The following is a 21,599-nucleotide window of genomic DNA, read 5'->3' on the forward strand; positions in this document are numbered from 1 at the left end:
AAGCTGTCCTTATCTCTTAAGTGCAAATGGTCACTGTTGGATATTAAAAAGGCATTTAGAACGCTGCAAACTCCAAATGAAATGAAGGACATTTGTGCTGGGAGGAGGGATGTTTTTGCAGCATGCTTTTTCTTGAGCAAATGTAATACACTCTTCAGTCTTCACCTCCTTCTTTCTGTTATAAATACATTATTGAACCTTGCTTTTGTAGGGTCTCTGAAATTAGCATCTTGTTTCATGACTCATGATAGAAGAGGGTGGGCTGACATTCTCTTATTAATCATGCATATAAAGGGAAGTGGAAAACTTGTGCCAGGAGGGAAGTACCAAGTTTCCATTGCACAACTGTATCACTTGAGTTTACCAGTCCTTCCCATGAACTTGTCTTTGCTGGTCTGTCAGAACCACAAAGTGGTTTATTTTTGTATCCTTCGTAATAATTTATCTGTGAGGAAAAGGAAACTGCAAGCACGGATACTATCAGTGTTCCTGCAGCTGAAGAACCTATCTTCCCCCTGCCCGTGAAAGCTAGCTATTTTCTTTTTCAGCCTCCCTTTTAAATTAATTACCTGTCAAACCTCCACATCTGACTCACCTATTCTGAATTGCCCCATAGCAAATGTTTAGCTGTTAAAGAGAGAGCAATTTACTTTTTTGGGTTGGTGTAGTCCTGCTCAATCAGGTGCTCTGGAACTGCAGAGTGCTGGCAGGGCTCAAAATCTCTTTTCTCATTTGGAAGTTATTCTAAGCATTGCAGATCTAAATGGTAGGGCATTTGGTCAAGCTGTTATTACCTAACTTGGGCTATACATGTGGAATAAATAGTAGTTCAAAGGGAAGTGCAAAGCCCTGCCCCTGGGGAGGAACAACCTCAGGCACCAGCACAGGCTGGGGTCTGACCAGCTGAAAAGCAGCTTGGTAGAAAAGGACCTGGGGGTCCTTGTGGACACCAAATTGAATGTGACCCAGCAATGTGCCCTTGTGGCAAAGGCGGCTGATGGTATCCTGGGCTGTATTAGGAGGAGCGTTGCCAGTAGGTCAAGTGAGGTGATCTTGCCCCTTTATTCAGCACTGGCGGGGCCACACCTGGAGTGCTGTGTCCAGGTCTGGGCTCCCCAGTAGACAAGAGATGGAAATGCTGGAGAGGGTCCAACAAAGGGTCAGGAAGATGATTAAGGGGCTGATGAGGAAAGGCTGAGAGAGCTGGGACTGTTCAGCCTGGAGATGAGAAGGCTCAGGGGGGAATCTTATCAATGTATATAAATATCTGAAGGGAGGGTGCAAAGAGGACAGAGCCAGGCTTTTTCTAGGGGTGCCCAGTGACAGGACCAGAGGCAATGGGCACACACTGAAACACGGGAGGTTCCCTCTGAACATCAGGAAATGCTTCTTTACTGTGAGAGTGACCGAGCATTGGCACAGGTTGCCCAGGGAGGTTGGGGAGTCTCCATCCTTGGAGATCTTCAGAAGCCACCTGAACATGGTCCTGGGCAATGCGGTCTAGGTGGCCCTACTTGAGCAGGGGAGTTTGACCAGATGACCTCCAGAGGTCCTTTCCTACCTCAGCTGTTCTGTGATTCTGCAATAGCAGCATTGCTGCCAGGAAAGCTGGAATGAAGTAGGCTTTGTTGTTGTTTGTTTGAATTACATCAGCTGGAGCAGTGCTCTTTTCTCTTTCTTTTTTTTCTTCTTTACTTTTTTTTTAATAAGGAGGAGAAAAAGTAGGATTAATGTGTAAGGGTAGTGGTTTACAAACTATACAAACTGATGATAATTTAAAGAGTTTAAAAATATTTTTAAGATGAATGTCTCAATAGCATATTGCAAAGTAAAGAGTAATGACTGTTCAGCTTCACAGAAAACTGAGTAATTCATTTGCCTCTGTACCCACATCATCATCAGAAAAGACAGTGAAGCAAAAACATGTGCAACCCCCTCCAAATGACTTATGAACGCAAATATAGGTTGAATGCAGGCCTATACTGCCAAATTACTGCATTTCTGTGTTCCGTTTGAAAAAAAGCTGTTGTTTTACTTGTATTACCTACTGTTCTGCTAAAGATTAATGGGTGGCATCTGTGACAGTGAGACTTATTTGTAGCATGGCAACAAAAGTAGTTTTGTTAACTATAGATCTGTAAAAGACTACCTATGATCAAGAAAACTATCTGTGCTTCCAGAAGAGTGCTGATTTCTCCTACTTAAAATATTTCGTTTTACTGAGATTTAGTGAAGTTCCTGGATTTTGTATGTGACTTTGTGGACATTTTAAATCATTTTATGACTTAAATATAACCATTTTATATTATTTTATTTCAAACCTAATGACTTCTGTTCTGAATTTGGATTTTAAGTGACTGGATCAAAAGTGCGGGGGAAAATCTTCTTACCTGAAACCTACGCTCTGTTAACAGGAACAGTTGTATTGCTCCCTGATTCTCTGTTCTGCAGGCTGCCAGTGCTCAGACTGTAATCTCATGTTAACAAATGTGATGAGAAATATTGGTAGAGTAATGCAGCATGACAGAATCTATTTATTTGCCTTCTGTACGCGTGACTGTTGCTTTATAAGCAACCTTTATCATATGTGGTACACCTGCTTACATAACTGGGAGAGATATATATATGTACCAGTGTCTCCAGAGGAAGTGTCCTTGGCCTTAATTATGATGACTTGAAGAAAGATATTTCATGTGAAGTTGTCTGTGTTAGCCCTTTGAAACTGATGGGAAATTCAGTATCTTGATGAAGTGTTTCAGGCACGTCTGAAAGAATATTCTGGTTTTGTCAATTTAATCTCTGTTAGCGCAGACTGTTGATGTGAAATGCTGCTACATTTGATGAGATATTGTATGTTCGTACAATTGTCAGTTCTGTTCAGAGGCATTTCATTAGTGTAGATTGGAAATTAATATATTAATGAGTTAATATAGAACAAAGTATGTTGGAACTTCTGCAGGGAGAAGAATTTATATGAATAAAGATTTATCTTATGTAGAATTAAACTGCTTTCACTAGAAATCATTGAGGTTTTTAATTGAGGTTGTTAATAAGGTCACACCTACCCCTGTACAATATTTTAGACTGACTTTAAGAACAAAAATGGTAACTGCTTACCTCACCGATTTCTAATATGCCTTGTTCTTGGAAGGGCAAGAGGTCTACTCTACAAAGTTGGGCTCATGTTGGTTTTGAGGATCTGATTTTTGGAAAAGAGCATGTTTGCATTGACTTCCTTACTTAATAACTTTTTTTTTAAAAAAAACATAAGTCATTTCAGGCAGAATGCAGGAATATCAAGATTATTGACTAACTGTTGGTTATCTAAAATTGCTGTTGGGGGTACTGCTGAAAAGAAAGTAAAGGGCAAGTTTGGCCTTAAATATTTCAGAATGAAAATACCTGGCCCGTTGCAAAGAAACTGTAGCTATGCGTAGTTTGATCTTCAGGTTTCCAGAACACTTCAAGAATATCAAGTGGCATTGAACATAAGCTAGTATCAGTCATTTGAATAGTTAAACTAGTTAACCTAATAAGAGTAAAGCAAAATATTTGGATTACTCTTTGAAAACAGGCTAAAACAATTTTCTGTAGTGTTTTCACTGTACTGGGAAAGGGAATCACATTTGCTCTGTAAACATGATACTTGTTTTGCAGAGGAGAGATTCTGAGCATAATTATCTGCAGAAGCACCAAAATCACTTGAGTGTGTTTAAAACTTCGCCAGTAAAGTTAAGAGAATTTCTGAGCTTTAAAATCTGTGTAAAAGTTATTTGTACGTGGTCAAAACCTACTATCAACACACAATTACTGATATTCTCTTGGTGGTGTACTGATATTCTCTTGGTGGTGTATCTTATGTGATTTGCTAGGGACATGGACTGGATGTGTGTATACATGAAAGCAGTTGTCCAAAAAGAACTTGTTTGGAATAGTGTGTGTGTTTACACAATTTCCATAATATGTCTGTCCTTTCAATAACAGAGTTTCTTAAAAAGGTAAGTTTAGCTATGATTTAAATATTTGTTTGTCTTCACAGGATGCTTACATAGAAAACTTTCTTTCTAAGCCTTGGCTCTGTACACCCTATTAATAAAAACCTCTGTGGCTGAAACTTTTGATACACCAATTAAAAAAAAATTTCAGTGCCTTTGTTGTACCAAACTTCCCTGAACAGTCTTTTTTTTTTTTTTTGTAAACGTTTGTTAGAGTATTTATTTTCTTGTTTTTTGTAGCAAATTCTGAAATCGAGGTGTCTGTGTCTGCGAGAAATGTGAGAAGGTTGCTTAGTTTCCAGCGATACTTAAGATCTTCCCGTTTTTTCCGTGGTATCACTGTTCCAAATTCTTCAAACATTTTAGATGATGATTATAATGGACAAGCAAAGGTTGGTTGCTTGATTTTTTTTTTTTGAAGTATGTTCGTTAGTATGTAACTCTATCTTATGTTAAGAGATAGTGCAGCCAAATACGAATTTTAAGCATGTATTTTTTATATCTCTGTGTGTGTGTGCGTGTGTATATATATGTCTATATCTCAATAAAGTCCAGCCAAAATTCCCTGGTTTCTAACAAACTCCTTCAAGTCCTACAAGTTTACTAGAGCTTATATGGCTAGCAGGTTTTTTAATAACTCTAGTGAAAGGAGGATGCACTCTAATAACTGAAGAAAAAGTGAAGAAAGAAAAATGTTAACTGTATTTAAGAAATGTAATGGAGCAATTTGGACAACCATTACCCCCTCCTCCCCCCCCTTTCCTTTTTAGTCTAACCTCATTACTGAACATCTGGAAGAGTGACTAACTACTACTGAAAACTCAATAAAATGCATAAATGGATTTATCAGAAGATTATTATACCAAACTGACTTTTTCTTTGGTAGGCAATTCTTTTAGAAAAGAAACGTATGATACCTCTAATATACCCACGCTGCAGTAAAGCATACTGGGAAGACAGGCAGTACTTAAAGAATAGTTAGTTGGATGAAGGGCTAATGAATTGGGGACAGAGGATGGATAGAGCTGAAGGGGAATGAGCAGGCAATATTTACAGGTTATTCAAGACCCCAAAGGCTGTGTCGTCTTAATGATTGTGTGTAAAGCTTCCTGTTTGTGACCTTGACGCAGAAAAGGAGTACGCTTATAATGCAATGTATCCATATGGCGTATAATCAGGCTGCAGTGTAGGAAGAACCCGATAACCTGGAGGATGGATTTAAAAAAATGTACATTTAATTAAACAGCAGAAAGATCTTGTTAATGCTGTTTGTTTCTTCTGGCAGCTGAGTTTTAGTGGCTGGTGGAGAAAAGCTAGAACGTAGTAATTGGATCACGAAACAGCTCTACCAAGCTAATGAGAATAGGAGAAGGCAAGTATCCATTGTAAAACATGCTGGGCAGGTATTTCTGATAGAGGTAGGGGTAGCAAGGATTGTGACTGCTGAACTCTGGTGAGGGCTCAAGTGCTGTTTGCTGTTCTTGTTCATCCCTGTTGCTGGACGAACAGTTCACGTGGAACAGCTGTGAAGAAGTGCTACTTCAGTGAGGTGGAAAGTCAAAAGCCAGTTTCTTAAAAAAGAAATTAAAAGCTTGGGTCATATGTCTAGTAAAGCATCTAGATGTTATTTCTTTTCTATAAACAACAAGGGAAAGAGAGAAACTGAGGTGAAGGACTACACAGAGATTAATTACTAGCTCATTGCAAAAATTAAAAGTGGAAGAAGTCTGAACACAGTTATTCTGTCATACTGTTTCTGTTTTTAATGTAATTGTTTTAACTTCTATTTCTGTTAAGAAATTGACTAAAGGATGAAGGGAAAATCTCAAGCCAGTACTGTCAAGACACTTCTTTATTTCAGTTTTCCAATTTGCAACATATATTTTAAAATCTTCCAGTTATCAGACAAATGTAATTATTATTTTAATACTATTTTTTGTATATAGAAATCCTAAGACTTGCATCAGTCTGAAATCTTAAATACTCCTCTGGGCTACGGGAAGATAGGCATATAGTGAGAAAAACGTGACAGCTTTTGTGTTTTATTTCAGTGTATGCTGGAGAAGGTTGGAAATTGGAATTTTGATATTTTTCTTTTTGATAGACTGACAAATGGTGAGTTTACTTTTGCTATTTCATTTGTGTTTTATCTCCTAGCATAACTTAACTTGCTCTTACATAGTGGCATGTGATTCCTTGTTTGCTAAAAAGCACAAATTTCATCAGGTAGTACTTTCTGATTTAATAGTCTTTAATCTAAATCCTAGTTTGCTTGGTCACTCTGTTAAAATACTGTTACTGTCAGTTCTGATAATAATCATTGATTTGTAGAAGAGGCCCTTCTTGTACTTTGTAGGTTGCTCTTCTCTCTTAGTAATTTGAAGTAGTAATTTGATATAAATCAACAAATAATTTTGCTAACTTAGTCTTTTTTTTTTAATTATGGAATGCTAGTAATTTATATGGTTGTGTCCAAAAGGTCATTTATATTGAACAAGTATTTTTCTGATAAATTTGATGTTAGGTAGAATAGTTCTATTACTTTACAGTACAATAAAAAGGCATATTGGTATGAATGCGTTATAATTACGACATATAATAGAATATCTAGAGAATTAGGAGTTGAGCAGACAGAAGCTGCTGTACGCATAGCTTGCACAAAATACAAAAAGGAAGAGAATATTATGGTTAGTTTAGTGCACCCATTACAAATAGCGGTAGGAACTACAGAAGTAGTTGGCTAAAAAAGATCAAAGCATTGTTTAAGTTACAGACAGACAGTTAGAAAAGAGATCTGTAAATGTGCTGGAAAGGAGGAGGGAGGGCTGCTGCAGTGGGTACGGTGAAGTTTTGTGTTATAATCATAGCAATGGAAGCTGAGTTTTGAATAGAATGGAAGGAGGAGATGAGCGAGTCCAGCATCACAGCAACATTTGTGCCAGCGTGGGAAGCGAATGGAGGGCAGCTTTTGCAGGTTTTACGTCAGTCAAATGGAGTTGGTAGCAGAGATGCAGTTAGAGTGTTTAAAGTTGGCAGAAAGAAACAGAAATTAAGTTCAGAAAGGAAAATATGGCACCAAGAGGTAATTTTATCTCCTGTTTTGTTGAAGGGATGCTTGGCTTAATCTAGTGTAAAAGTAATATCCTCACAGTTTGATTTAATACAGAAATGGATATAAAAATGAAAACAGTGAGGATTTTTACAAATAGAATGCTTATATAGATAGATAAACTTGAGACTAGTTAACAATGAAAAAAACCTATGTGTGCAAGTTAACCTGTTTGTAAGCATAGTTTATATCAGATTAGTTTATCAGATGCAAGTAATCAGAAATAATCCTTTTTATATGAAGCCTTCTCTACCTTTTAAATATGCTTTTTTCAAATACATTTTCGATACTACCAGTACAGCTTCTATTGTGGAAGCCTTTCTATACCATCCTCTTTGCATCCTAATCTAGTCATTTTAGGAGGACATTTTGAACAGGCAGTCTTGTTCTTGAAAATTTGTAAGAGGAGAATGCTGTATATAAGACTCTACTTGATGAACTGCCCTGGACGAGCCTGTAAGAAATAAGCTACTCAGTAAATGTTGTTGGAAGAATTGTGTATCTTATTGCGAGAAAGTGGTGTGCACATGCAAGTAGTTCAAGCTAGATACAGCAAAAATTGTTGTCCTTTTGTACCTCCGTTTCTGTCTGTGCTAGGTTAATTCCTCCTAAATGAAGATTGTCAGTCAATGTACCAAAACTTAGTTATCTGCCACTACATATTGTTTGCAGAGTGAATAAGCAAGCTATTTCAAGTAAATGCGTTTGCAAGCTATTTCTCTGTCTCTTACAGTTTTACTCGTTTTACCACTGCAAGTGATTGTAATATTATAGCTATGAGTAGGCAAAATATATTGTAAGCTTGTAATAGTATACATTTCCGAGAGAAACTTAAAACTTTTTCTTTGAGTTCTTGGTGAAATAAGGAGTGGTTCACGTGAAAAATACATGATGAAAATGAGAGATAGCATATGTACAATGTACACTAATTGATAGTGTTGGTTGGCTTTTTCCTTCTCCTGGTTATTTTTGTATTCGGTTTTAAACTGTATGTCTGTTTATAAAAATCATGATGCAACATACCACAAAGTTGAATACCGTTGTAACAGGTTTGCATGTTCAAACCTGTTGCTTTTTTAATGTTCCTTTTATTTTCCTCTTATCAGTTGACAGTGGACAATTGGTGAATGCATTATAATTATGCAAAAACACTGGTGGTTACTAGAGGAGATAGCTAATGGAATCTTGTCATGCAGTAAGATTTAAGTATTTGTCAAAAATTGGTGTAGAGAAATTTGCTTGTATAGTTTTTGTGACCAATTTGTTTGAAATAATACATTTCTTATGAAAGAGTCACTGATTTCATGGCTTCCAATGAATTAGTATTTTCATCTTATTTTTAGGAAACAGTCTAGTCAGCTTAACCTTTCATCTGTTTAATCTTCATGGACTAATTGAACACTTCCAGTTAGATACGATGAAACTTCGTAGATTTTTGGGTAAATACAGCTTTTTATTATGATGAATATTGCTGTTTATCCGCATTTTTATACCTTAACTGAAGTGCTGGTTATAGTTTAGCAATAAGGTTTGAAGAGTACTGATGCAATCCAGATTATACAGTGATTTAAGTTATATTGTTTGAGACAATCTTTCAAAGTTTCTATGAGTATAGAAATCTCCATATTAAATCCAAGCAAGCATTACCAAGTTTAGTAGTTTTGTAGCAGATGCTGTATTGTATTTACTAAATCTAAATAATCAGGAATATATGTGACATTGTGTGACATTTTTATTGGGAAAGGCTAGACAGCTCCTTTCTTTGTTTTGATTTTCAGTTCTCTCTTAATCTTAATTTCCAAAGTTCATGATATAATTTCCTAACTGTATTGAACATGCCAGCTTGGCCGTATTTAATGGTGCCAATTTGATGCTATCTCTTGCTTGCGCAAACTCTCCTACAAATAAACACGGTACTGTGTAGGCATACTTTCTCTATAGACAGAGCACAAGACAATTTTACTCGAATGTTTGGGACTGGAGCAGTGGAATTATTCAACAGAAATAGATGTAGAATATTCAAACCAAGTGGTACTTTCACTTTACAGCTGAAAGAGCTGTCTTTCTGCATCCCCATACCACAGACACAGACGCTGGCGTGAGACTTCCTTCCTTTGGTTCTTCTGTGAGAGTACCTTTTATTTAATTTTGTGGAGTGGGATGCTTTTTTTTTAGCTAAGCAGGAGAAACAAGTTTCTGGTCCCTTCTAGCAGGCTTTCACAGTTTCAAAGAAAACGATTTTGTGGTTACAAAGCTTGTCATTTAACAGAGGAGAAATCACATTTGGAAGGCTTTTCTCCCCTTTCAAATAGGGGAATATTTTGTTTTCATCGTTTAGTTACCTTTCAGCTTTTAAAAATTTCAGTTCTGTCTTGCATTTCATGTTGTTTTAAAGTGGACTCAATTCCTTCCAGTTTCAAAAAAGTAGATCAGCTGACCTTGAGGACTGATATCCTGGAATGTGAAGAAAATGATTATAGAAATCTGGCCTTAAGCTACTCAAGTTGTAACTGAGTGTGTTTCGTCTTTCTCGTCTTGCTTATTTCCTGGTTAGTTGAGATTTAGCAAAAGGCAGTACTTGAAATGAAAGACCAGTTAGGAACGATTGGATTAGTTAAATGGTTCTCAAAAGACGATAGTCTTAACTACATGAGACTACTCAAAGCCATAAGTCACTAAAATGAGATTAGACTTGGAAGAAGGCAAAATTTTATTCTAGCTTTGAAATTCACCACTTTTCCATTTTTGTTAATGCCTTCTACTTAATAGCAGTAAGAAAAACATTTCTTAGATCTGTCCTAGCCCATCCGTCCAATCAAGGAACCTTTCTTCCAAATACAGCTTCTTAGCATGAACCCAGTTCATTCTTTTCTTTTGCTACCTCTTATACCCTAGTCCAAATTAATCTGAAGATCAAATTCCAGAAGATTAGGACAGCTGAAGTGGTCTATAGCGCCACACAAAATTCACTTTATTTGAGAACTTACTGGAATCTTTTTAAGGAGAGAAATCTGATCTTAGTCCTCAGTAGGATCTCAACATCTCTCTCTCTCTCTCTCTCTCTCTCTCTCTCTCTCTCTCTCTCTCTCTCTCGTATATATATGTTTGTTTGTTTATACAAATACGCAGTCTTTCTGTGACTTCCAAAGGTTACTTGGAGGTCTGTCTCCTCCTACTCTGTGTTTTCAAGTTCTTATTCCAGACCCGAACAGGGGGAGAGAAAATCCAAAGTACTACGTTCCTCGAAACATAAGGTGGTTGTGCCATTCTAGTTCTGGCAAACCATGATCAAAATACTGTCCTAGGTCTGCTTTATTAAAATAAATAAATAAGTTAAGAAAATTGTAGACTTTAGGTAGCTGGACCAGCCTATGAAGCCACAAAAAATTGAGGAGTAAGCCAAGGACATCCTCATTCATGCACTGGATGTGAGGAATAGGTGAAAGGCAGTTCTTCTGCAGGTTAATAGAGCTCCAAGATGCTTATTTTCATTATTTTTCATATGAGGTGTCAGCTATGCATTGAGTACTATTGAGATTATGCAATGGTTACAGTATTTTGACTTCATGAGCCACAGCTCTTCACAAATGTGTGGCAGTAATGTTCTAACGTTGCAGTCACAATTACATGGAGGGTACTGGCTTGTAAACTGAGTAGGAAAAGAGGTTGTGGGCATGTTTGAATAGGACTGCCTGTAGTCAGCCAGGAGAATGTTCTTTTGAGGTTTGCTTGAAAGAGCTAATGTGTCATATCAGGCAAAACTTCAGCATATAGTTTGATTGCTGTGCTTCAGATCTTCTCCCCCTCCATCCTTTTTAACATCATAGTTCTTTTGCTCTATGTACTCAAGCTATGGTGGATGTCCTTTAACGTATTCTACTTATAACATCTAAAGACAGCCAGGAAGATGGAGGAAAGCAAGGAAGACGTTAAATAGGGAATATTAAATCTGGGAGTGGTTAGTCAGACCATCATCTAAATGAGATTCTTTTCTAAATTGCATATAGGCTTAAATTTGTCTGAGTACAAGTATGAGAAGATGCCTAAACTATGTAGAGGTGGCTTCCCATGACCACTCTCCTGAAGGGGAAAGAAAAGCACTTCATATGACAGGAAAGCAGTGCCTAATTCCTCTGATCCTGTCTGTTTGCAAGGCATGCTATGAAGTCATCTTGATGCTTTGGTAAATAGTATCATCTTCGTTTTGTATTCCAGGTTGCCTCAACAGACAGGCTAGATTATCAAAGGGAGCCTTTCCTAGGAAGTTCTCAAAGTCAAAGTATCTCAGATTATATATTGATTTCAAGTTGTTTAATTTTTGCTCTGAGATGACTTCATGTGTAGTTGATTTCCTTTAGAAAATACTGTTTCTTCATATAAAAATCTTTTATGCCTAGCTCTTAGTTCAACTGATGATTTATTGACTTTGATGCTTTTATGTGTATGTAACTTGTGATATTACATATTTCTGGGCCTAACAAGGACATCTAAAATGGTACTTGAAAAAATTGCTATTTTATTTAAATTTGGATATTTGTTATTTTCCTGCAGTTATGGTTCAAGAAGATTATCACAGTCAAAACCCTTATCATAATGCAGTTCATGCTGCTGATGTGACTCAGGCCATGCACTGTTACTTAAAAGAGCCCAAGGTAAGGGACCGTTCTCACTTTTACATCACATATGCATACAGAAATACATGCATTTGTGTGTGTGCACGTATAAATGGATCATGTGCACATATATACATATATGTGTGTGTGCACACATTTTTTTATTAAAAACAAACAAACCCAAAAAACCCAACTTCCTGAACACAGAAGGGCAGGGGAGGGAGTCTCCATGTTGCTGAGGCTGTGGGTTCACGCTTAGCAGTATGCTTTTCTTTTTTCCTTCTTCTGAGCTGGCATTGTCTCTTGTGTGACTTCATGTTGAACCAGAGTAGGGAATTGATGAAGATTGCAGCTGTTGAACATAGTGCTGTGCCCCAAGACATTTACATAGAATCACAGCCTGAGTCGGCAATAATAAACCTGTGTATTCATGGTTTGGGGTGGGGTTTTTTTGTTTGGTTGTTGTTTTTTCCTCGGGACGCTCCTGGTGTTACCCTTGCTTTGCTCATCTTTGATGGTAATAATATGCTTCTGTTAGAGGCACCTTATAGCAAGACATCAGGAGTTCTTTTTGGCCTTTCTTTCTTAAAAAAAAGGCAGTGTGACAGACCTTAATGAGCTGAGCTAGTTGCATGTTTGTTTCTTATTACTTGGACTGCTGGCAGTCTGCTGTAAGTGATGTCTTAAGACAATTTCAGGGCTAAATCCTGTCCTTCTGTATTAACTTGAAAACCGTAGTGCTCGCTAGCCAGGTGAGAAGCTGTCTACCTTGATGCAGATTATGACCAATCTGGTATTCTCTTGAATAGCATAGCTCTTTATTCTGCTTCTGAGGTAAAAACAAGTACGTTCTGGCTCCATGGATGTTTTTCAGAGGCTTTTTGCCCACTCCTCCCACTCAGTTTCTCAGTGCTGCTCTCAGATCAATTGTTGGTGCAGTGAGCCAAATCAGAGCTGATACATGATGAGCTTTTTTTTATGGCATGTAGTTTGGAAGCTCTGAGCATTTTTTTATTTAATACTCGTGATGGAAGTTTTGTAATGCTTCGGATACAAGTATAGACTTTGTATTTTTAGTAACATATACAGCTACTGGTTCTGTTGCACCAAAGTACATTATAAACATGTGAGGCATTAGAGATGGCAAATGCAACGGGGAATATAAACTTCTGTCCTTGCAGGGTGTTTGCTGCATTTCATTTTTGTGCAGGCAGAACTGTCCTCTCTGTTTTAGTGCAAGGTAGACTTTATTACCGAGTTTAACTCGCAGACTTCCCAACCAGAAGTAGTAACAGCTATGAACAGTAAAATAAGTCTGTGCAGTTTCATGCTGAATTAATCGACATGTACATACTTTTTGAAAGTATCTTTGGCAGATTTTCCTCCTTCAGTTCTTTTCCTGGTAGACTTTGAAATATAATTTTGCGTAAGAGTAGAAATCCATTCTGAACAGTTCTAAAGTCTTCCAGAGCATTAGTTTCTTCCTTTTAAGATGAAAGGTTTTTATGTTTTTTTCAAAACATACTCTGTATTTAAAGCAGAATTGACAGATAGAGACAGACTTGGTAAATGAGATGGAGAGCTAATTTTAAGAATTTGCTGCTTTTACAGGATCCGGTTAGAAATAGTACTTCATTACCAGCCAGAAAGTAGCATTTTGTGTGCCAGCATTTTTTAAGACTGAACCTTCCATTCAGAAAGAATAATGCTTAAACCATTGTTGAAATTTTGTAGCTTTTCGCCAGGAAATACCATGAAAAGTCAGTGGAATATTAGTTTTACATTATTAAAATTTTCTCTGAGTTTCTATTGGCTTTTAATTACTAAAAAATAAAAACAAAAATGTGACACACGTGCACTTTTTCTAAGGGCATACTTGCATTGCTAACAGAGTTACATTTGTTATTATCTTACAGCTTTCCAAATCTTTAACTCCATGGGATGTTCTGCTCAGTTTAATAGCAGCTGCCACACATGATTTGGATCACCCAGGCGTTAACCAACCTTTCCTAATTAAAACAAACCATTACTTAGCAACTTTATATAAGGTAAGGACGAAATCGGTTGTTTTGTTAAAACCAGGTTTGGAGAATGCCTGAGGAGTACAGAAAAGGAGTATAAATTGTGATGTGTTTAGCTAGTGGTAGGTTTGAATCCAGACATTGTTTCCATGCCACTGGGATAAAAAAATGTGCAAGCTAACAAAGTATTCAGGATTTGTGAGTTTTAACCTCCTTGGGGGGGGGGGAAAAAAAAAAAAAGAAAAAAAGACAGAAAAACTACATGCCCAAAACCCAACGAAACTGTCTGGTACTGCTCTTAGTATATAGCTCTTCAGTTTAAGAAAAAGTCATTGATTGATGCCTGTAATGCCACTTTCATTCGCAGAATACCTCAGTATTAGAGAACCATCACTGGAGATCAGCAGTGGGGTTGCTGAGAGAGTCTGGTTTATTTGCACATATGTCATTAGAAAACAGGTATGTTTATACAAAATAGTATAGATTAGTTTAAGATGTAAGTAAGCCGTCACGTAAGTAAGACAGCCTTGCAAAACAAGCTAAATTATTGCATGGCAGTTCTGAATACAAAACATAGATTGTGATCTATTTTAAGAATGCCCGGATACCATGGTGTTGGAGTAGAGCAGTTCATAGTGCAATGTGATATTCGGAAAATAACATTTACTGCGAGCACGCTGAAGAAGTGTATTCATATAGTCAAGCACCTGTTTAGATTAAACTTGGCAGCCTTTTCTTGTTCTGCCACCACAGCTGTAGTTTAAAATAGACGCTCTTCACCTACTTTAACAAGAAATAAGCTTTAAACAATTAGTTCCTGCATTTTTAGGGGGAAAAAAAAAAGGGGGGAGGGGGAAAAAGAAAAGCTAAAAACTGTTTTACTCTTCCTGAAAGCTGCCGATGAAACATCCTGATATTTCTATGGATGTTGTACGAATTTTTCAGAGAGGGAAAACAAATAAAAAGACACAGTTCAGTGCAAATGCTGATTATAAAGCTTGTATTTGTATAATAATGAATATGATAAAAAGACATGTAAATCTAGTGATGGCTGTTGTTCTTAATTGTTATGCTTTTTGAATGTTTGGTATCACTAATTTCAGGCAGCTGATGGAAAGCCAGATAGGTGATCTCATTCTTGCCACAGACATCAGTCAGCAAAATGAGTATCTGTCCATGTTTCGATCCCACTTGGATAGAGGAGACTTATGTTTAGAGAACGCGAATCATCGTCACTTCATTTTACAGGTGATCTTTTTGGTAATGTTTTTGAAAACACCATTTTAGCGTCAAAAATAATTTACTTAAAATGCTAAATACTACTTCTTCCAGGCTATCTCCTACTTTCAAAATGAGGTAGAAATATCTTTTAGTCATTTCATTTAATTACAAAACGGTTGTTCCCTCTACTTGGATCTGCTCCCTCCCAGCACTTCTCCCAAGTGATATTGTGTATTGGTAAGTCTGATAACTTAGAACTGCTAAACCAAGGAGAGTTGTGTTGTGTTTCCAAGACAAGGTTTAGTTCTTCTGATGACTCCAGTGCAGTCTCAGAACTGTGAAATGCTTTGTCAGAACCTATTTCAGGAAAGGAAAGCACTGTTGTTGTGATTCGGTTTTGCAGCCGTGCTAGAGAGGGGTTTAGCAAGCTTTAAAAACAAAAGCCTTGAGATTCTCTTTAGGTTTATAGAAATTTTTATTATTAGGTTCATATTGTGGACTGTAGAAGAAATTGGACAAACAGATAAGTTCCTGTGCAAACCATTATTGTAAATGTGAACTTCAGAGCCAGAAATGCAAAATACAGTTTGCTTACTTTGATATTTCTTTTTCTGAATTTATTTTCTCCTGTACGAGTGAATATACTAAATATAGTGCCCCTGAAATACTTTGACTTGACTGAATTTCCATATTACTCAGAGGTGATCATGAGATCTGATAGCTCCCTAAGCGTTTTTTAAATACGATTACAGAACATAACTTTAGAGAGAAGCACAAATGGTAGGTAGGTTTGTTATTCACAAAACTTAAAATAATCTGCTGTCAGGAAATAAATAATTACAGATGCTTCTGTTGGAGGGAGAGGTGATCTAATGCTGTATGTTGACTTACTAGATGGCTTTGAAGTGTGCTGATATTTGTAATCCGTGTCGGACATGGGAGCTGAGTAAGCAGTGGAGCGAAAAAGTAACAGAGGAGTTCTTCCATCAAGGCAAGTAAGAGTAGAAGTATCTGTTTGTACATAATGTATTTATACTGTGGAGAGAGCGACTATGAGTCATAGCTGCTTGCAAATAAAGGGATTTATATTTAGAACTAATAGAGATTTACAGTACAGTATGGATTTTTTTACTTTAATGGGTTGTACTTCTTGCAAAAGGTCGGTGTTACTAAAACCCAACGAAGAATCTGCTTAGAATCTAAATCTAGAATGGCTGGTTCAGTAGATCCTTCAGCCTGAAAAGTGCTTCAGGTGAATGATTATGCTCACTTTACATTTACCTAGTGGTTTCAGTAAATTACAACATATATTCATCATGTATCTTCAATATTTAAACTTTGGCTGTGAGGTGTGTTGGTAAGCAGGTAAGAGCTAGGGAGGAGATTCTTAGCAGGCAGTTAAGGCTACTTACTTATAATGAAGTTTTTAATTGAAAAATGGAGTGGATTCTCTCCATTGTTATTACATTGTTTTAATAATAAAATGAAGTGTGCTTCTCCTTTCTTAAGGCTAATTTAGCTGACTTGAGACATGCTAATTTGTGCATGGATACGATAAATGGGGAACAGACTGCTTTATTTGGTGCTAATCACGTGAAGCTTATTCTTAGATAAAGGTGATGGGGAAGCAGAACAACAAATTGCCTTCAGTGAAAAATTTCTGAAGGCTGAGCCTTCTTCCATATTGCTAAGGGGGGGGATCTTAATTTGTTATTTCTATGGCAGTCTAGGAGGTTTTGCAAGGAAGTGTGTTAATCCTTCAGGAAACCTGTGATTTGATGTTTTTTCTTTAATTATTGTTTGATGAAAAATACAAAGTACTGTTAGTCTCACTGACAGACCTACTTGGTTTTTTTTGGGAGATGGAGGAGGGAAGTAAATGCATTCAACTTGCTGCAAGATACCATCGTCGTTAACCAACTTGCACAACTCGCCTCTATCAGTGTTTGATGATTCCATTTGGGTCTGGACTTGATGACTTAATAGTTGTATTATACTTTTATTTCTTTAGGAGATATTGAAAAAAAGTATCATTTGGGTGTGAGTCCACTTTGTGACCGGCAGACAGAAACTATTGCCAACATCCAGATTGGTAACTGCAGTTCGATTTATTTAAGTAGACTTCTTTCAGGATGCAATTTGAGAAAAGTACCTTTTAGTACCTTACATTACCTAAAGGCTATACGGGCTCTGCGTGTGTGTGCGGCAGCACTTCGTTACAAAGGGCAATTTTTTTCAATTTGCTATATAACATTTCTCCCTTGAATTGGGCGTTTACGAAAGGTGCTGCACTGACAGTCCTGGAGTCCAAAGCCCCTGTGTTTTCTCGCAGCTTGGGAAGCAGCTGTCTGACTTTTCCTGTGCTGCTGCCCTGAACTTTCCTCATCTGAAGTGGCCCATTTGGGAAGATGAGGAGAGTTCATTCCCTTTTCCATGCAGCCTTTTGCAACGAGGTTGCCACAACAGAGTTCCAGCTCTCTGGATTGAGCTCTCTGGAATATTAGCTTTCCTTTTAAATGCAGCCTTAAAAAGGGTGGTGGGCAGAGATCTGATGGATAACTGTGAATAGCCATTATATTAATCTTTTGCTAACTTCAGCTGCATTTAAAATAGCAGAAGGGCTGACTTTTTATAGTTTTTTTTTTAATAAAGTTGTTCATGTAGATTGAATGGGACTCAATTAAAAACATGGTAAAGAAAATAATCAATTTAACAAACATATGAATTAATGCTTGAAATTAAGAGACAAAAAATGTTCTGTTCAATCAGCTGCACTGTTTTAATTTAGAATGTTAGAAAATGATACATTTCTGTAATTGACAGATTCAATTTTGGTATTCTTACCATTGAATTTTTGGTTCATGGAAATAGACAATATGAATAAGTGGAGATGTGCATACACACAAACATGTATATAAATATTTGTGTGTTGATGTTCTGTGGCATTTTTGTTTAAAATTTTCTCTGATTTGTATTTTTCAGTATTTTTAATCAGCTTAATATTGTGAAAAGAATGTGGTTTTTTCCTGTGTAATATAGTTCAGACTGTCTATAGGGTAATTTATTATAGAATCTGTCTTTTAGAAATTTTCTAAAGTAGTTGCTGATGTTTAGATTCTCCCCCCATGTTCTCCAATATTTTCCTTTATTTGGTCATTGTTGTGAAAGAAAGGAGGTTACTTTGTAATCCAATGTAATGCTGTTCTTTTGACTGACCAGTGAAATCCTCTACATTTTGAGAGATTATTTTGTAAAGATGCCCTAAATATTGAAGTGAATTTTTGAATGCACGCTGGAGAAGAATAGTCTGATGCAGTTTATTTTTTTGCTCCTAAATTTTATTTAAATACTCGGTTTGAGTGTCTTTTTCCTGTCTTTTCAACTTGGATATGTTTGTTTGCTTGTTTTTGAAGGTTTTATGACCTACTTAGTGGAGCCGCTGTTTGGGGAATGGGCCCGGTTTTCAAACACCAGGCTGTCGCAGACAATGCTTGGCCACCTGGGACTGAACAAGGCTAGCTGGAAGGGAGTGCAGAGGGAACAGTCTGGCAGTGGTGACGATGTTGACCCCGCTTTTGAGGAAATGGACTCAGACATATTACCTCAGGAACCTCGATTGTCCTGACCTCAATCTTCATGACAAAACTGCCTCTTCTCACGGTTCTGCACGGTTGGATTAAAGGAGATACTTGCCTGCCCCAGGTTTTGGTAAAATGATGCCAGCATTATTTATTTCCAAGTTTTCCTTTGACACAGACCATTTGAACCAGAATTTTTTTAAACTGCAAGATCTGAACATAGAGCAATATGCATACGCCTCAGTTGGTTTTCGTTCGGAACCTTGAATATGCAAAGCACAGCAGTGACCGAGCCTTGAAGGAACAGTACGAAAGCTTCATTGTGCCACACGGTTTTGGTTTTTTGGTGAAATCTGGAATACGGTCGTCAAATCTAAGACTTGAGATGGATTGTTCCACTTTCTTGGAATTTAGCAAGACTTGCATAAATGTGTTCAAAGCATACCTTCCACTCAGTCCCTGTTTTAATACGGAAATGTGAAGTGCCCATCCTCTGCTGCCTCTGGCAAGACTTGATGTTTACAAATGTACTCTGAAACTATTGGTTCTAGACTTAACCTTTGCGCATGGCTGTGAAGGAACCACTAACTTGGTTTTTTTGCTTTTTTAAAAGAAAAAGATCAAATCTGAGACTGCAGCTCTTGTTTCTTTGGATGCCAGAAAAGCCTCCCATTTGCCATAATTTTGTTTGTGCACTGGGAACTGAGCATTCATCATAGAGCACAGCCAAGCTTTACTCCAGTGCTATATGGGAATGCAGTTTTTTAACGGTGGAAAACACTTCTGAATTTGGGAAGGGAAGGGGTGGGGGTGGGGGGGAAGCGTCCGAACTGCATTGCGATTCTGCAGTGGAAACATCGCATGTTGTTTTCACTATTGTACACTTGAACTGCACATGCAAGAAAAAGGTGGAATGTCTAAACACCATAATCAGCTCAGGGTATTTGCCAATCTGAAATAAAGTGGGATGGGAAGCGTGTCCTTCAGAACAAGGGTACAAATGCCCCTTTCGCTGCAGCGTGCGTGTATGTGTGGGTGTGTGAGTATGTTTGGGACGGGGGAGGGTGGGAGGGTACTGGGAAGGGTTTGAAGGGCAGCATTTTTTTTTTGTTTGTTTTTTTTTTGTTTGTTTGTTTGGGTTTTTTTAATTTATTCTTTTAGAATGTGACAATTTCATGAACAGCCACATTGGGGAGGAAACTGTAACAAATTGCTACAGATGCCTTAAACTATGCACAAAGCTAAGTGACCAAATTTGTTTTTGATTTGAAAAATAATAATAAAAAAAAAGTGCATTGTTTACGTATTCCTCCCTCTACTGAAACATTACCCACTAATGGGTTTTTGATGGGAAAAGGAGAAAATGTTTTTTAGGACAAAATTAAAGGACTAATTTTAAACTTAAAACATTCCATTTTTGTAATTTGTTTTACATTGTTTTAAGTACAGTAAGCACAACTGTAATCTAGTTTGAGAAACTGGTGCTTTCTTTTAGTTCATTTGTATTTCCCTGTTATTATTGTAAAAGACTGTTTATTAATTCTGTTTACAGTTTGTTGCAACAGCCATTTTTGGGAGACAGCTTCAGCGTAAAGCCATTTGTAAAGGCTTTGCCATATTCATTTTAATATGTGCCTGTTGCTGTTAACTTTTAATTAATAAAAAAAATCTTTTCACATTATGCTCCTGTACATTTAAGTTACAACCGAGTCCAGCATTATGGAAAGGTAGCTAAGGTTGCAGTCAGCTTCCTCTGTAAAACTAAGCCAACTTTTGGATTTGAAAATACTAGTCCTCATATGCCAAAATTGATTGCCTCTTGCAGTTTGGCCTTTTACTGTTCGAAAAGCAAATCCTGACTTGCCTGATTGTTTTCCTTCTAAAATCATTATTCTTTCATGTTCCCTGAAGTAGTATCATTAATCTCAAAGTGGCCATGTTTAAAGAAATAAATTTATAATGAAACCATTTTTTTGAACCTGCGTGAACTTCCTTCCTTTGCTGTCAGTGCAAGTTCGTGCTGTTGTCTGACTTCAGCAGAGAAGGATCGATGTGATAATGAGCTTTGGCTATAACTTGCGGTAAGAGAAAAGCCTTATTTTAACAGGTTGTCTTTGAAAGGGCGATACTTGCCCGTGGTGTGTGGAGCTGTCAGGACAAAGAGGTAACGGCTGTGTGTGAGTAACTTACTACAGAGAGACTGCAGCTAAGCTTCCTTACAGCCTCTGCAGATTTGTAGGGATAAGTATGGAAAACTATTGATTCCTCTTTGACGTTCTTGAGTAGAGCATATTCCAAGTCTGCAGCTATTTCCAAAACAACCACTAAAATCAGTATCTGATGATGTCTTCTGTGACTCACCTTTTTTTAAAAATGTGACTTGGCTTAAAGACAATATAAATTTTGCTACTTGTTACAAGCTATTTATAAGCATATTTTAATATGCATTGTAATGAAAATTAAAACTAATGAATTTAAAAATACGTATATAGTAATATTTCAACATAATATTTATAAGCAACCTGTGATTCTTGAACTTTGTGCAATCTTGCTGTCAGCAAGATTGATCTGCTCTGATAGGAACCAGTACAGCTTGTCAGGATGTTTGAGTAAAATACGAGTGATTTTGTTCTGAGCCACCTTTCCTGGAAAGGGGCTTCTGTCTTTTCCTACAAGGCTGGATTTAGAAAGACCGTTTCTAATCCTATCTATTAGTGTAAGTGGAAGCTTCTGCCATTTGACTGAATTTAAAAAAAAAAAAAAAAAAAAAAATTAATGCCTTTTCTTGAACATGCTCTCTGGAAATCTACATGGAACTTCAACATTCCTACAGCTTAAACGTTTCACATGAAGGCTGAGAGCGTACGCGTGCCAGGAGCGTACCGAACGCACTACAGCCGCTAACAGCCACTCAGCCCACGTGAGTCCAGAAATGTGTTACGGGATGGAGGCCAGGTCCCTGCCATAAACTCGTAAAACAATCTACAGATCTGCGCCCGGTGGGCCACGCTGTTCGCCAACATACGCAGACAGATGCAAACGGGCCTTAGCTTATGTCGCAG

At 37.3% G+C, this 21,599-nt stretch overlaps 1 protein-coding gene across 7 annotated transcripts in view; it reads left to right on the top strand.

Annotated features, from left to right (window-relative positions):
• Nucleotides 1–20,505, top strand: part of PDE7A (phosphodiesterase 7A) — a 78,718-nt gene extending 58,213 nt beyond the window's left edge. For 6 of the 7 annotated variants that reach the window (XM_075141738.1, XM_075141741.1, XM_075141739.1 and 3 more), the window contains 10 exons: nt 4,236–4,387; nt 6,047–6,110; nt 8,448–8,543; nt 11,656–11,756; nt 13,634–13,765; nt 14,106–14,197; nt 14,842–14,986; nt 15,854–15,950; nt 16,971–17,051; nt 18,373–20,505. In XM_075141738.1, coding sequence (XP_074997839.1) covers nt 4,236–4,387; nt 6,047–6,110; nt 8,448–8,543; nt 11,656–11,756; nt 13,634–13,765; nt 14,106–14,197; nt 14,842–14,986; nt 15,854–15,950; nt 16,971–17,051; nt 18,373–18,584 — 1,172 coding nt within the window. In that variant the 3' untranslated portion in view covers nt 18,585–20,505. The remainder of the gene's footprint in view (nt 1–4,235; nt 4,388–6,046; nt 6,111–8,447; nt 8,544–11,655; nt 11,757–13,633; nt 13,766–14,105; nt 14,198–14,841; nt 14,987–15,853; nt 15,951–16,970; nt 17,052–18,372) is intronic. The other variant, XM_075141742.1, reaches the window with a different exon arrangement.
• The last annotated feature ends 1,094 nt before the right edge of the window (nt 20,506–21,599 follow it).

The sequence above is a fragment of the Calonectris borealis genome, chromosome 2, assembly GCF_964195595.1.
Source record: "Calonectris borealis chromosome 2, bCalBor7.hap1.2, whole genome shotgun sequence".
Lineage (NCBI taxonomy): Eukaryota > Metazoa > Chordata > Aves > Procellariiformes > Procellariidae > Calonectris > Calonectris borealis.